Consider the following 17,441-nt stretch of genomic DNA (forward strand, 5'->3'; position numbering starts at 1 on the left):
TTCAGCTCTCAGCTGTGGGTGTTTCTTTCATGGAGTCATTCAGTCATTTTTACATTTCTTACTAGTTAGCTGCAGATTGTTATTACATTACTGCTCTTTTTTCATTTAAAATGACCAATGTTGCAATATATCTTACACATACAACCATAGCTCCAACAGAATGAGGATAGATCAAATCAGCCTGTGGGAAAGTAGCTCTCCTTGGTGTTGAATTTGTTTTGTTTTGTGTCTGTTTGCCACGCTGCACAGGCTTCTTTAACAAACAGCGACGTGATCTTCCTGAAGCTGCATGCACCATGGGATGTTCTCTGTCGCTATGCAGAGCTCATGAATATCCGCATGCCATTCAGGTGAGTTTTCAGACATTACACGTTATTGGTTTCATCATTCTGTAAAAGCAACAGCATTCAGCCATTGGTCACAGCTTCAGTGGGACATCCATATTAATGTGATAAACAACAGCAGGTGTTTTTGTGTGATTCTATGTCCGTTTTTTTCACAGCAAATGTAAATCCAAATGTTTGCTCTCAAAATGTCCTATTTTGGGCTTTTAATTGAACTCCTCGCCTTGTTCAAATATTGTATTTACCTCTGGCTACAAAAGATAAAGCAATAAAGATGATAGGAGATATAGAACTGGTGTACCTACACAGGTTTGTAGGCCTCCTTGCTCGCACCTTTCAGCTCTGCCCACAGATTTTCTATGGGAATGAGATCAGGGCTTTATGATGGCCACTCTAAAACCTGACTTTGTTGCCAGAAGCCACTGGGTAACGAATTTAGTGGTACATCAAAACACCCACAGAACATGATGCTGCCACCGCCATACTTCACAGTTGAGATGTGTTCTCAGGCTTTCTAGCTTTTCCCTTTTCCCTCCAAATGTAACGGTTGTCTTATAGTCAAACATTTGAATTTAAGCTCTATCAGTCCACAGAAAATGTCTCCAAAAGTTAAGTATTTGTCCCTGTATGCATTTGCAAATACAAATTTCTGGCTGTTGTTGTAGAAAATTTGTATTTTCTAAAGAAAGAGAACGATGATAACCATTCAATCAGCTTTGTTAATTTAGCCTTAAGGGAGACAGATCTTTCAGCAGACGTGTTACTGAGCAGAGCCGAGACCAAATCTGATGGTCAAAGGGTGACACATCCTTATATCAGTTTGGCAAAAACACCATGTGGCCTGACCCTCTAGGAAGAGCAGAGGTGAGAATCAACCTACCTTTCACGCAATTTCTGACATTACACAATACCCAATACCCACAATACCCAATTTCTGAAGTTTACCTCAGAATGTGTCTTACAGTTTCTTGCAGAAGTAGTCATATCCCTTTAGCTTTTTCACAGTTTCTCACATTGCAACCACAAAATTAAGTGCAATTTATAAAGAGTTTATGTGATGGACCTACACAAAGCAACACATAATCTATTTACAAATAAAAAAGGAAAAGTGCCACATCCATTTGTATTCAGCCCCTTTACTTAGATGCCCTTAAATAAAATTCAGAGCAAGTCAAGTAAATGAAAAAGTTAAACTGAGCCCGCCTCTGTGTAATTTAATCTTAGTATAAATCCAGCGGTTCTGTGAATTACCCAGAGGTTTGTTAAAGAACATCAGCGGACAAACAGCATCATGAAGACCAATAAATATAGCAATAAGGTCATGGAGAAAGTTGTGGAGAAAAACTAGGCCTAATATTTGAATATCTCATGGAGTGCTGTTGAACTGTTATCTCAAAATTGTAAAACTAATGGAACAACCGCCATCCAAGACAATAACAACCACCCAAACTGACAAGTTGGGCAAGGAGAGTATAAATCAGAAAAGGAACCCAGAGGCCCGTGGTTACTCTGCAGGAGCTGCAGAGATTCGCGGCACTAGATATGTAGGGTTCAGCGAACATGAGTAAGAAGGTTAAACTGGTTTTGGTAAAATGGGATTAAGCTAAATAAAGAGCTAAATACACACTTGGACAAAATTTTTGGTAGCCCTCGTTTAATGAAAGAAAAACTCACAATGGTCACAGAAATAACTTGCGAAGGTAATAATTAATAAAAAATAATTAATAAAAAATTAACAAATGAAAGTCAGACATTGCTTCTACACCTCTCAGCAGGTATTTTGGCACACTCCTCATGAGCAAACTGCTCCAGTTGTCTCAGGTTTGAAGGGTGCCTTTTCCATACGGCATGTTTCAGCTCCTTCCAAAGATGCTAAATTCAATTCAGTTCAATTCAAAAATACTTTATTAATCCCAAAGGGAAATTAAATGTTGGCTCCTCTGCAACAAATTGTTTGTTGGTCCAGCAGGGGTTCCAGGGACAGGAAGAGAAACAAAACACCTTTTGTTCAGGCGCATTTCCCCTTCAGCTTGTAAATGCCTTGGGATGACCAACCAGAGCGGGCACAAAGGAGGGTGGAAGCCATGGTCATTTCAGACTTGGTCATCACCTCAGAAGCACAAAAGCAATTTAAATTTTAATATCAAACTGTTTATGCTGCCTTTAGAGCTTTTATCATAGTGGCCTTATGTACATTTCACATGAAGACACGTTCATCTCTGGGACACAAAACCTATCTTCTTCATGAACAGCATGTGATGATTTGGTTTTGATGAGGATCCAAATGCAGAGACGAGCATGGCAGAAGGATGGTGAATAAATATGTTTTTATGAACGGAACCAAAAGAGAGGAACAGATCTGTACGGACCATAGCAGGCTGAGGACAACAGAGGCTCTGACAAAGGAGTAACCATACCAAAGCGTATTTATTATGGGGAGTTTGGTTACTAAATGCTTCACAGGTGAATGAATGAACAGATGTGGGAGTGTATGAAAATAAGACACTGCGATAAAGTACTCAGTAAACCAGAGAACACTGAACACTAGAGGTCCAGCAGATCATGGCATGTTGTAACAAATGGAAATTTCCAGGGTGTTTTATATTTGGATTTGATTGTTAGAACAAATTAACGTTGCACCTTTAGGAATCTGGAAATGAACCAGACTTATGGAGGTCCATAATTCTCCTTCTGATATCTTTGCTGATTTCTATTGATTATTTAATCAGAAGCTTCCAAAGTAATGACATGATCATCCTCCAGCCTTTAAGAAATATTAGACATAGTAATCAACATGTATGTCAACTTCATACTATGGAGAAAAATCCTTTGTCTCGTTTTTCTGACATTCAGCAATAGAAACGATTTGGATAATGGTGACTGAACTAAAACAGGAAAAGTTTAGTGTGCTTTAATGTCAGGCATAATAAGGTTATGTCTGGAGATACAGTACAGACCAAAAGTTTGGACACACCTTCTCATTCAAAGAGTTTTCTTTATTTTCATGACTATAAATATTGTAGCTTCAAAATGAAGGCGACATATTCTTCAAAGTAGCCACCTTTTGCTTTGACTACTGCTCCACACACTCTTGGCATTCTGTTGATGAGCTTCAAGAGGTCGTCACCTGAAATGGTTTTCCAACAGTCTTGAAGGAGTTCCCAGAGATGCTTAGCACTTGTTGGCCCTTTTGCCTTCACTCTGCGGTCCAGCTCACCCCAAACCATCTCGATTGGGTTCAGGTCCGGTGACTGTGGAGGCCAGGTCATCTGGCGCAGCACCCCATCACTCTCCTTCTTGGTCAAATAGCCCTTACACAGCCTGGAGGTGTGTTTGGGGTCATTGTCCTGTTGAAAAATAAATGATGGTCCAACTAAACGCAAACCGGATGGAATAGCATGCCGCTGCAAGATGCTGTGGTAGCCATGCTGGTTCAGTATGCCTTCAATTTTGAGTAAATCCCCAACAGTGTCACCAGCAAAGCACCCCCACACCATCAAACCTCCTCCTCCATGCTTCACGGTGCAAACCAGGCATGTAGAGTCCATCCGTTCACCTCTTCTACGCCACACAAAGACACGGTGATTGGAACCAAAGATCTCAAACTTGGACCAATCAGATCAAAGCACAGATTTCCACTGGTCTAATGTCCATTCTTTGTGTTCTTTAGCCCAAACAAGTCTCTTCTGCTTGTTGCGTGTCCTCAGCAGTGGTTTCCTAGCAGCTATTTTACCATGAAGGCCTGATTCACACAGTCTCCTCTTAACAGTTGTTCTAGAGATGTGTCTGCTGCTAGAACTCTGTGTGGCATTGACCTGTTCTCTAATCTGAGCTGCTGTTAACCTGCGATTTCTGAGGCTGGTGACTCGGATGAACTTATCGTCCGCAGCAGAGGTGACTCTTGGTCTTCCTTTCCTGGGGCGGTCCTCAAGTGAGCCAGTTTCTTTGTAGCGCTTGATGGTTTTAGCGACTGCACTTGGGGACACTTTCAAAGTTGTCCCAATTGTTCGGACTGACTGACCTTCATTTCTTAATGTAATGATGGCCACTCATTTTTCTTTACTTAGCTGCTTTTTTCTTGCTATAATACAAATTCTAACAGTCTATTCAGTAGGACTATCAGCTGTGTACTGTATCCACCTCCTGCACAACACAACTGATGGTCCCAACCCCATTTATAAGGCTTGAAATCCCACTTATTAAACCTGACAGGGCACACCTGTGAAGTGAAAACCATTTCAGGTGACTACCTCTTGAAGCTCATCAACAGAATGCCAAGAGTGTGCGGAGCAGTAATCAAAGTAAAAGGTGGCTACTTTGAAGAACCTAGAATATAAGACATATTTTCAGTTGTTTTACACTTTTTTGTTCAGTATATAATTCCACATGTGTTAATTCATAGTTTTGATGCCTTCAGTGTGAAGCTACAATATTCATAGTCATGAAAATAAAGAAAACTCTTTGAATGAGAAGGTGTGTCCAAACTTTTGGTCTGTACTGTATGTCCTGTGGGTTGAAGAAACTAAAAACTGAAATTTAGTTTAAAGGAAAAAGGGGGTAGCTAGCAAGCCTGGTAGCATCATATTATGTTGGTGCTTTGCTGCAGGAGGGGCCAGTGCACTTCACTAAATAAATTAGCTGGACATATTGAAGCAACATCTCATGGTTCTTGCAAAGGGACAATGACTCTCAGCATAACACCAACTTAGTTACAATGTGGCTTAAGTACAACAAAGTCAATGTCTTGTTGCAGCTATTATAAAGCTTTTATTGTTGCTTACAAACCAGACTCAACAGTTCTGTCTGGAAGAGTGGACCAAAATTCCAGCAAACTATTTTGAGAAACTTGGAGAAGGATACCCAAGATGTTTGACCCAAGTAAAACAGTTTAAAATGCGATTTTACCAGATATTACGGAAATGTTTGCAAAACTTAATTTCAAGAAATAAAAAAATGAAATTGACATAAAAGGGAAAGGTTTATTGTTATTTAATGTCAGTAAGACAAATTTGTTATATGTCTTTTTATATACTATATTTAAACATCTGGCTTCAACCAGTGATTATTAGTCACATATTGTAGTAGTAGTAGTAGTATTAAATACTTAAGTAATTTATGGTCTATTACCCCTAAGCTCTGCTAGCTTTTTCTTAACTTTTGATTACCAATCTTTCATAGGAGGAAGATCTTTTACTTGCACAGACGACACAAGTTTTTAAGCAGGTTGGTGGTCAATCTTCAGAAACTGCCAACAAGCTTGCAACCCAGTTTACTCTGCCTGTTTTAAATGCAACTTCTATTCCAGGATGGAGAAGCGCATAAACAAGTTTCGGGGATGGCTTCCCCGCAAGCCTATGAAGTTTGACAACGACACTCTGCCCTACTTGGAGGAGAACGAAAGCTTCACAGCCCCCTTCAGTCGCTCAAGGATCCATCAGTGAGTTTGTTTTGACTTTGTTTTTTTACTTCATACCTATTTACTTACTTCATACTTTTGCTTCTTAGAAATCTTTTAGATGTATTTCTCATTCGAAGTGGCATATAGATAGATGCCAGTCCCTCCCTTTTCTTTCAGTTTCATCATCCACAACAAAGACACGTTTTTCAACAATGCCACCAGAAGTCGGATTATCCATCACATTCTTCAAAGGGTCAAATATGAAGAGGGAAAAAATAAGATGGGTGAGTTTTCTTTAGATGTTCTGGGAAATATGACACAGAAAGGCAACTTGGCGTGCATGCTGTGAAACAGCAGTGGGTAATACCATTGCCTTGCAGTAAGAAGGTGCTGGGTCTGAATCCCTGCCTGGGCTCTTTCTGCATGGAAAGGACAAACAGATGAATGTATGTGGATGTGTTCTGTGATGTATCTTCATCCAGACATGATCCAACACAGTCCTGAGGCTGGAGCACTTGTGGGTGAACCTAGTGAGGCCATAGTCTAATTGTGCTTCTGACCTGTAGTGCGGTCGTAAGGGTGCAGTAGAGCCTCTCAGGGACATAAGAAATAGCAGGGCCAATTTTTTAATCTTTTAGGTTAGCGAGTGTAGCAGTGTAATTGCCTTCTCAATGAAACTTTTCAAGTAAGAAAAACTTCAGAATTGTATAAAAAAAATAAAAAAAACATTAAACGTTGGAGGTTACTCACCAACCACATCTACAAAAACCAATATGGCACATATGAAATAATGGGTTAGCAGCAGATTGACAATATTGTCATTGATCAACCTGTTTTTACATTTGTTAAAAGAATTGCATGCATTCGTTCTCTTCTCCTTAGAAAGTAATCGTTTGATTATTATTTACACTTCTAAAACCTGTGATTGAGTGGTCACACAAACCATGTTTCATTACACATTTATAAATTGCGGAGCAGGCTAACCATTTTATAAGTCAGCCAAGTCGGCTCTTACCTTTCAGAAATCCCACACAGCCTGGCAGAAGGGCCCAGTCCTACAAGTCCAATGGTCTGCAGCCTGTGGGTCCAGTGCCACATGTGACTCTTTAAACCATTATTTGTGGCTGCTTTACACCTTTGAACAAAATGATATAAAGATGAGTTGTTTTCAATTATAAAGGAAATGGGAAATGGTTGTTTAAGCAGCTCCTCTATATGTTTTGCAATATTTACAAAGATTTCTTAAAACAAAATGACACTAATGGGCAACAATTTTGTTATGTTTTTTAGCTGCAAACTATGTGCGTGATTGTATTAAGTGGCTCCCCTCTTTGTTCCATTTTTATAATCATGGAAATAACTCTCTTAATTGGCCTTATTCCACTCAAGACAATGATTTTCCCACTTGTAAAAGCTGAATGTTTCTCTTTGTTCTAAAATCTAAAAATCTAAATAAAATAATTATTTAACTTTAACAAGTAAACAAAATTTTACATATAGTATATTTTCATAAAGTACAATTATTTTTCAAGGATCAAGTTGCTTCTTGTGCCCTTAACTGACTTTTTAAAAGGGGCATAGGCAAAAACCCTGTACTAGCTATTAGCTTTAGCCTCTGCAAACTACTATTTAGCACTAAAAGCTAGAAAGATCTTGACTGCTCACAAACCCTCAGCAGAATCCCAATGTAGTCAGAGATTTTTTATTTAAATCACAGACTAAATTGCCTAACTTAACAGCCTTATCATCTGATGCTCCATTTTCTCTCACTTTTGGTTGCAGGACTGAATCGTCTTCTGACCAATAACTCGTATGAGGCCGCTTTTCCTCTTCATGAGGTAATTACATCGACCTTCCTTCACAGCCCTTTCGTTGCTCACTTGCACCACCTGTTTTCAGGTCGTCACTGTTTGCTCTGGTCAGCATGCTTAGGGTTTTCCTGTGTTTAAACTGTACCAGGGCAGCTACCACAGCAAAAACTCCATCCGAACCCATGGAGCAGAGAACCATCGGCACCTGCTGTATGAATGCTGGGCCTGGTGGGGGGTCTGGTACAAGTACCAGCCACTGGACCTCATCAGGTATGCAGTCAGTGACATTTCATGTTGCATTTAAAAGAAAACCTCACAGTAGGCTGGAGTAGCAACAAACAATGCTAACCTTAATTGGGTTATTTTTCTTTTTAACCCAATGTGCATGGGCAAGATACCAAACTGAATTTAAACAACCCAACAACACTTTAGACTTCTTCGTTGTGTGCCCTGCTGATGTTTCAGGAGGTATTTTGGCGAGAAGATCGGTCTGTATTTTGCTTGGCTCGGCTGGTACACGGGGATGCTGTTTCCTGCAGCTGTGGTCGGTCTGTTTGTGTTTCTTTACGGTGTTTTCACACTGGAGCACTGCCCTGTCAGGTAAACACTGGAGCTCTATATTTTGCATGTGCATCACCTTAGAAAAGTATTCATACCCCTTGAACTTGTTCACATTTTTATTAATGTTTAATGTGATACCACATACCATGTGAGTACCACAAAGTTGTGCTTTATGGGGAAGCTGTTTTCGACATTTTTTGCAAACGAAAACCTTCAAGTGCAGCTTACATTTGTATTCAGCCTACCTAAGTCAAAACTTTGTAGAGCCACCACCAACAACAGATAGCTGACGCTTGGTCAGATTCAATGGAGAGAGTCTGTGAACATCAAGTTTTAAGGTTTGTCAAAAAAAGGTCTGTTGGATCCAGGACTGAACTTTAGCTAGTCCATTTGTATATATGGATGTACTATACCATTCCATTGTACCACTGCCTCTATGTTGAGGGTTCCCAAAGTCTCAAGTCTTAACTCTGACCAGCCTCCCTGTCCATGCTGAAGAGACCTTCCCATAGCATGATGCTTCCTACACCATGTTTTACTGTGGGGATAGTGTGTTTGTCCTGGATACAAATGCATGCCTCACTTTCCAGATTTTTCCCTTTCCTTAAAGAAAAAAAAAAACTATACATTCCTTCTGTTTACCACTTCACAGGTATGCACTACTTTGTGTTGATCTAACACATGAAATCCCAATGTAAAGGGTAAAGTTTGTGGTCATAACGTTATGACCCTCTGGAGTGTCCCATAATTTAAAATGGTTAATTTGGGTTTGCTGTTCTTCAGCAAAGAAATCTGCCAGGCCGCTGACATCATCATGTGTCCCATCTGTGACCAGTATTGCCCCTACCAGAGGCTGTCAGACAGCTGCATCTATGCCAAGGTACTGTCACCGCAGGTTCCCAGTCTGCTGTTGGGTTTGTTACAGTAATCTGCACAATTACACAAACCAGATAAATCAAATTGGTATTTTCATGTTTGGAATTTATGCATTTAAGCTGCTTTTGGGTATTAGTGATTGGCTAATGGACCATGTCCCGTCTCTATTTTAAGGTCACCCATCTCTTTGACAACGGAGCAACTGTTTTCTTCGCTGTATTCATGGCAGTGTGGGGTAGGTCCCTGTTAAATTGTTCCACAGCATTACCATTGATTTGAGAACACTGTAGTGGGATGAGATGGGATTGACTTTCATGTTTTGTTTTTTGATTTTTTAAGTCATCTGCTTACATCAATGCAAACTGACATATTTCATCTATTTAGAAAACCAAAAAACAAGCTTTAAATGACAGGAAATAAATATAATAATAAATAATAAATAAATAAATTTTGGGTTATCTAAACAAAAATGATGCAGATGGTCGGCACAGGAGGCATGCTTTTTGCTTAAATTTACAGTGCATCCATTAAAAACTATTTGTTTTCTCTTCAGTTATTTCCTTCATTAATTATTAATAACATGTCCTTTGATACATTTAAAGGGTACATCAAATACATTAACAAATGGCATCTTCTGGATTTAACATAATCACAGAATCAAAATGATGCAATTTAACTATTTTAGATGCAATTAATGAGTAACATTGAAGCAAATAAGGTAAAAATAAGATAAAGTCACATTTAACCATTTGCATTGCCAGTATAATCATTTTCTAATACTCATAATTCCTCACACCCCACAATACAAATCTGACTAAATTCATGTATGTACATTTTCTTGACCTCTGCCTTTATGAGTCTGTGTATATTTGTTTTCAAAATATTTTAAAATTCAAAGCATTTTCTGAATAATACACAGTAAGGCAACCCCATATGCTAGTTGTATCCTCCTTAGAAGCTAACAGTTAGCTAACCACAGTATGCTCGCAGGGATTCTCTTTATTTTTTACTATAGGGTACCAGATACACAATTTAAAGCCGATAGAGGCTCCTTTGATGCTTATAAAAAAACACGTGTTAATAGTTAGCCCAAAAATATCTTTATCAGTGAATCTTTTCAACAGGACAGGATAATACAAGTATTTCCTTCTGTACTTCAAAATAAGAGTCCTAGACATTGATGAATCAGAGTCAAGGTTAAAGCACACATCTTCACATCTATGGCTTGGAAAAATTGCTTCCACTTATTTTTCCACATGAAGTCACATAATGATTAGGTAATATTGTATTTTGACCAATTTTACCTTCAGCAGTCAGTTTAAAAGTCATGACTAACGTCCTCAAAAAAAAATCATGTTTAGCAGCTTACAGCAAACTGAAATTATTGCTTGTCAGTGTTGTACACAGTAAAATAGTGTCTTTTTAAGTTTGTTTTTTGATTGCCACTTTGTATTACATTTTATTACATTTTTTTACATTTCATACAATGCATTTTTGCATCAATCAATTCAAATGTTAAAACCTATTATTTTATTTTTATCAGTGCTGTACGAGGTCCCAGTGTACAGATGGTGAATGTGCAGAATATGTTGGATCTTCGTAGTTTTCCATTGCACAGGATGTGGCATGTGATGCAGTACCAGGAGAATCATTGTAGAGCAAATAGGTGTTCTGTTTATAAACCTCTGGATAAAAGTACGGGAACTCTAAAGAGACAAAAATGAGAAAAATAAGACTTTCACACACTGTGTTATAGATATAAATAATTTAATATCAAACATTCTGGAAGACAATATGCAAATAAAAATTCACTGTGATCCTAATTAGACTAAATATAAATTAACACATATTCATACATAGTGCATTACAAGTCTTTATACTTCTTAAATTTTTTACATTTCCACACATTAACCCAAAACTTCAAGCTATTTTAATGGGATTTTGTTTTTTTGTACTAGACCAACAAAACATAGTGCAGAATTATGAAAGAGGAAGGGAAATGATCCTTGGTTTTCAAAAATGGTGCTTTGCATTCGTATTCAGTCCCCCTGAGTGAACCCCTGGGAAAGCTACCTTTAACAGAATTTCCTTAACGGTATCAGCTTTGTACATTGAGAGGTTGACATTGTTACCCAATTCTCTTTCCAAAATAGCTCAAACTCCAAATTCGTCACGTGTGAACATCAATTTTCAAGTCTTTCCATAGATGCTGAATTGGATTTAGGTCGAGACTTTGACTGGTTCATTCTAGATTTATGTTTTGGGTCTTCACCTTTCGCATAGAACAGCGCTATATAAATTTAGTCTATTTACCCTTGGAGCTTCTTCTTCCACATGTTTGCAGTGTCCCATGCTTCGCTTCTGGCAAACTTTAAACTCCTTCTGGCTTTCTGGCTAACTTCTTTCTTTCAACAGAGGCTTTTATTATTGCTATGCTGCCACAAATGTACAGGTCCTTCTCAAAATATTAGCATATTGTGATAAAGTTAATTATTTTCCATAATGTCATGATGAAAATTTAACATTCATATATTTGTGATTCATTGCACACTAACTGAAATATTTCAGGTCTTTTATTGTCTTAATACGGATGATTTTGGCATACAGCTCATGAAAACCCAACATTCCTATCTCACAAAATTAGCATATCATTAAAAGGGTCTCTAAACGAGCTATGAACCTAATCATCTGAATCAACGAGTTAAATCTAAACACCTGCAAAAGATTCCTGAGGCCTTTAAAACTCCCAGCCTGGTTCATCACTCAAAACCCCAATCATGGGTAAGACTGCCGACCTGACTGCTGTCCAGAAGGCCCCTATTGACACCCTCAAGCAAGAGGGTAAGACACAGAAAGAAATTTCTGAACGAATAGGCTGTTCCCAGAGTGCTGTATCAAGGCACCTCAGTGGGAAGTCTGTGGGAAGGAAAAAGTGTGGCAGAAAACGCTGCACAACGAGAAGAGGTGACCGGACCCTGAGGAAGATTGTGGAGAAGGGCCGATTCCAGACCTTGGGGGACCTGCGGAAGCAGTGGACTGAGTCTGGAGTAGAAACATCCAGAGCCACCGTGCACAGGGGTGTGCAGGAAATGGGCTACAGGTGCCGCATTCTCCAGGTCAAGCCACTTTTGAACCAGAAACAGCGGCAGAAGCGCCTGACCTGGGCTACAGAGAAGCAGCACTGGACTGTTGCTCAGTGGTCCAAAGTACTTTTTTCGGATGAAAGCAAATTCTGCATGTCATTCGGAAATCAAGGTGCCAGAGTCTGGAGGAAGACTGGGGAGAAGGAAATGCCAAAATGCCAGAAGTCCAGTGTCAAGTACCCACAGTCAGTGATGGTCTGGGGTGCCATGTCAGCTGCTGGTGTTGGTCCACTGTGTTTTATCAAGGGCAGGGTCAATGCAGCTAGCTATCAGGACATTTTGGAGCACTTCATGCTTCCATCTGCTGAAAAGCTTTATGGAGATGAAGATTTCATTTTTCAGCACGACCTGGCACCTGCTCACAGTGCCAAAACCACTGGTAAATGGTTTACTGACCATGGTATCACTGTGCTCAATTGGCCTGCCAACTCTCCTGACCTGAACCCCATAGAGAATCTGTGGGATATTGTGAAGAGAACGTTGAGAGACTCAAGACCCAACACTCTGGATGAGCTAAAGGCCGCTATCGAAGCATCCTGGGCCTCCATAAGACCTCAGCAGTGCCACAGGCTGATTGCCTCCATGCCACGCCGCATTGAAGCAGTCATTTCTGCAATAGGATTCCCGACCAAGTATTGAGTGCATAACTGTACATGATTATTTGAAGGTTGACGCTTTTTGTATTAAAAACACTTTTCTTTTATTGGTCGGATGAAATATGCTAATTTTGTGAGATAGGAATTTTGGGTTTTCATGAGCTGTATGCCAAAATCATCCGTATTAAGACAATAAAAGACCTGAAATATTTCAGTTAGTGTGCAATGAATCTAAAATATATGAATGTTAAATTTTCATCATGACATTATGGAAAATAATGAACTTTATCACAATATGCTAATATTTTGAGAAGGACCTGTAAGATTTGCTGAGTATGCAATGCAGGTGGGACATTGGCAGACTCTCCCACCTGAGCTGTGGATCTTAGCAGCTGCTCCAGAGTTACCACAGGCCTCCTGCTTGCTTCTCTGAATAATGCTCTCCTTGACCCGCCTGATAGGTGGACAGCTTAGTGTTTGTATGTTTGTACTATTGTATGTTGTACTATATTCTCTCCATGTTGTGATGATGTATGGAACAGAGCTCTGTGAGATGCTCAAAGCTTGGGATGTAGTTTTATAACCTAAGCCTCCCTTTCTCCCTGACCTGTTTGCTGTGTTCCTTGGTCTCCATGATGTTGTTTGTTCACTAATGTTCTCTAACAAACATCTGAGACCTTCACAAGAACAGCTGCATTTATATTGAGATTTGAATACCCACACTATTCACAATTCATGTGACTTCTGAAGGCAAGTGGTTGTTCTGAATTTTATGTAGGGATGTCAGAGTAAAGGTGACTGAGTAAAAATGCATGCTAGGTTTCTATTTGTAAAGTATTTGAAAACTTTGCCTCACAGTTATGTGAAGTGAAAGGTCTGTCACACAAAATCTTGACCAAAAGTACAAAAGGTCAAAGGGTAGGAACAAAGATGGAATACTGTTCGCTTTGATTTCTTCTGGATGGGGATCTTTCATATTATCAGGATTGTTTTCTCTCAACATTTATTCGGAATGGAAGTTAAATAAAACACAACCCAGTGCAGCACGAATACTCACCATTGAGCTTGTTCCCAGAGTCTGGTTGTTTGAGAGCTTCCTGAACTCTTCGTTCAAGCCTCCAAAATCTCAGCACGAAGAATAGAACTAAGAACAGCTGCAGGGCAAAGGTCAACACACCCACCACTATTATGGGGCTGTTGACTGCTGAGGGGGAGGAACAGAGAACAGGCAGTTTTTACTGTACACCAGTTTATTTTCCAACATACAAATACTGGAAAATAAAACAGGGTATATGTTGCTGTGAATCTTGCACTCAAACTATGTCCTAATCATCTACTGTCCCCACAAAATCAGGGGCATGAAATCTTATAAAATGTTTTGAAATGCTGAAGCATCAGGGGTTCATTTTACTGGAGGTAAGAGGCTGAACCAAACTCCTGCAAAACAACACCATAATGATTTGACTTGACACAGTGTACACAGACAATGCTGTTCTCCTGGCAACTGCCTAACAAAGACTCATCAGACAGAGAGGCAGGATCTGTCACTCCAGGTAATATTTCTCCATTCTTTTATCACAGCAATTGTCACTTTACATGAGAAATATTGATGTAAGGCTTGAATGCAACAACTCGGCCATTCCATGAAGCTTTAAATGCACTGTTCTTGAGATAATCTGAAGACCATGATATATGGAGGTCTGTAGCTGCTGACTGCAGAAAGTTGGTGACCTCTTCACACACTGTGCCTGACCACCACTCTATATGACCTACAACTCCATGGCTAGGATGATGTGGTTCGCATTTGCTTCAACTTTGTTGTTATACTGCTAACATTTGATTGTGGACTAGTTAGTATTGAGGAAATGTCTCAGCAAGACCCATTGCACAGGTGGCATCCTATCACAGGATCACGATGGAATTCACTGAGCTACTGAGAATGACCAATCCTTTTAAACATATTTGTAGGAGCAGTGCTTAGGTGCTGATTTTATGCACGTTCAAATCAAGGAAGTGATTGGAACACCCGATTTCATTGATGTCGAAGGGTGACAATATAATGTATGCGCAAAAGAACTCTGAATATGTGAGTAGTGTTCAGATCTTTTGTGGTAGAATGTGAAAAAGGAAAAAGATTAAAGGCCCCAATCTGTGACTGTACAAGGTTGTATTAGTGCCCTCGTCAATGCTTATTTCTTCTTCTGTGATGCTAATACAGAAATGTTCAGCAGAGGTTACAGGGCAAGCTCTATAAAAGCCAGAGATTTGTGAGGTAGACTTAACTTTGACAGAAGATTGCATGGCATTCTATCTTACCAGGCCCTAATTTTAACAGTAAGAAAAGTCAAAGCAATATTAAAACAAATATTGAGTAAGATGGGTAAGAATGGTCCAGTACCGGTTGATAATGTGGTGGTGGCCTCCCAGAAAGTGCTGTCTGTCTGAATGAAGCCCAAAGTCAGGTTCTGGTTTTGAATGAATCCCATTGCCCAGCTCCCTTACTGCTCCAACTGCTAATCTGTTCAAACAAATGCAGAAACAAATGTTTATATAGCTAAAGGTTTATTTAATTAAATATTTCATTTGCTAAAATAAATCTATTAACAGCCAACCTGCAAATTTCAACATTGTTCAAGCTACTAGGACAGGGGTCAGAAATGTTTACAGTCCATTAAGCCACTTCATAATAAATAAAATTTGTCTTAAGCCATAAAAACCTTTGTGAAGTCAGTCATTTTCTATTGCTTCTTCCATATTGGGTCGCTGGGAAGCTGGTGCCTATCTCCAGCAGTGGATGGGCAGGAGGTGGGGTACACCTTGGACAGGTCGCCAGTCCATTGCCGGGCAACACACACACAAAGGGCAAACAACCATGCACACACCCATTCACGCCTAAGGGCAATTTAGAAAAACCAATTAACCTAACAGTCATGTTTTTGGACTGTGGGAGGATGCTAGAGTACCCCGAGAGAACCCATGCATTCATATGGAAAACATGCAAACTCCATGCAGAAAGACCCCCCTGGCAGGGAGTCAAACCAGTTGGTAGCTACCAACTGCCCAACCGTGACCTTAGTGAAACTTTATAGTTAAATTAACAAAAAATTATACTTGGTTTTAGTTTTTTTTTTTTTTAAGGTTTCAGAGCAAAGAAATAAATTTTTAGTAGAAGACATAAAACCATATTCTTGACTGAAATGTTCCAAATTTAAGGAAAAAGAATAAAGAACATGTAGTTTGCAGCCCCATGACCAAACATCCAACTAGACTACAAAGATTTCCTTGTGTCGTTAGTGTCATTCTGCTGTGGAAATTCTTTGCAAGTAAATAACTGAGAAATAAAGCTAGAACTCCTTACTTACCTTTGCATTTAAAAGCATTTCTCATGTCTTTATGGTCAAAGTTATGAAGCACCACTGTGGAGGACCTAAAGAGTCACACGTGGCTCCAGAGCCACAGATTGCAGAACCCTGTGCTAGACAATTAAATAGAGAGCAACATATCTTCTTCTTTCCTTAAATATGTTTCACATCTCAGTCAGAAGGCTTCTTCAGTTCTGGACCTGAGTTCCAGGCTCCTAACAACAAGCTTGTTGTTAGGAGTCATGTGACTTTAATTGGGGTATTAAAGTCACATGACCCACCCGTTTATCTTGTTAGTCACTTGAGACCTGTCACCTCCAGGATGATTTCTAAAAAGGTCTGTACATGAGAGGTTTACTTCACATTTCAAGGTGTGACTGCTTATGAAACTACCTCAGTAGAAGTGTCAAGGCTAAGGTGTAGGCATTAGTCTGATTAGTATGGATTTTCAGTTATACAGATGACTTTGTCTTTTCATCTCTATGTTGTCTTCCTATCTTCCCCATCTAAAATGATCACATTATTATATTCGCTTGTCCTTGAGATGTAGATGCAGAAAAAACATTTACTACCCCACCATGTTTGTGTCTGGCTGTTAAATCCTTGGGATGAAGAACTCTGAGAGCATTGGCAGATTAGAAATCCACTGGAAAGGTGAAGCCCTTTCTTAGATGCTCCAACCACAGAAAGACAATGTTCTTGCTCTTGTTAAAGGCTGTTTGCAAGACGTCTTTTGGTCAGACTCCTTTGTGCCGTGTCTCTTATTTATTACTTGGATACTCTGTCAAGTGTTCTGCCTCTGCATAATGTCTCAAACACCAAGATCAACCAGAACATTTGCTGGATGCTTGGATTCTGCAGCAAGAGCACCGCAACCTCAACCATGCCTGGTACCAATATAACCACGTTTTTGAGCCAGGTCTTAAAGTACTGCTGACAGCCAGTTAATCTGCTAAAGATTCCTTCACTCACCATGCCTTTACTGTTACTGTGTATTCCAGTATTGCAGGAAAACACAGAGTTTGTCAAAGGAAAGCCCTCTCCCTTGTTTTGTTTGGACTTGTATTGTCATCTATCGTCACACCTGCCCCATTCTGGGACACAGATTCATGGAAAAAAAAGAAAAAATTTAAAGATGAACAATACTGTCATCGGGAAACTAAGTACACTCAATGATTCAGCTACTTGTAGAAGCAACCTCAGTAGAAATTCTGTTTTTGTCTTTTTGAACAAATTTCAGCCTGTTGCTTCAGTTCATTGAGATTTGCAGAATTTAGTTTCACACAAGTTCCCACCACAGCATTTCAATTAGAGGGAGGGTTAGGGCTGCACAGTGGCGCAGTTGGTAGC

General features: G+C 39.5%; 1 protein-coding gene across 4 annotated transcripts in view; it reads left to right on the forward strand.

The window, feature by feature from the left end:
- Window positions 1-17,441, forward strand: part of LOC124883046 (anoctamin-4-like) — a 106,489-nt gene that overhangs the window by 60,756 nt on the left and 28,292 nt on the right. For all 4 annotated transcript variants that reach the window (XR_007042072.1, XM_047389897.1, XM_047389895.1 and 1 more), the window contains 9 exons: window positions 250-350; window positions 5,523-5,567; window positions 5,650-5,781; window positions 5,920-6,026; window positions 7,525-7,580; window positions 7,702-7,823; window positions 8,019-8,153; window positions 8,898-8,994; window positions 9,165-9,225. Coding sequence is in view for 3 of the 4 variants with exons in the window: in XM_047389897.1 (XP_047245853.1) it covers window positions 250-350; window positions 5,523-5,567; window positions 5,650-5,781; window positions 5,920-6,026; window positions 7,525-7,580; window positions 7,702-7,823; window positions 8,019-8,153; window positions 8,898-8,994; window positions 9,165-9,225 (856 nt within the window). In the remaining variant the exon portion in view is untranslated. The remainder of the gene's footprint in view (window positions 1-249; window positions 351-5,522; window positions 5,568-5,649; window positions 5,782-5,919; window positions 6,027-7,524; window positions 7,581-7,701; window positions 7,824-8,018; window positions 8,154-8,897; window positions 8,995-9,164; window positions 9,226-17,441) is intronic.

Source organism: Girardinichthys multiradiatus, chromosome 17 (assembly GCF_021462225.1).
Source record: "Girardinichthys multiradiatus isolate DD_20200921_A chromosome 17, DD_fGirMul_XY1, whole genome shotgun sequence".
In the NCBI taxonomy this organism is placed as follows: domain Eukaryota; kingdom Metazoa; phylum Chordata; class Actinopteri; order Cyprinodontiformes; family Goodeidae; genus Girardinichthys; species Girardinichthys multiradiatus.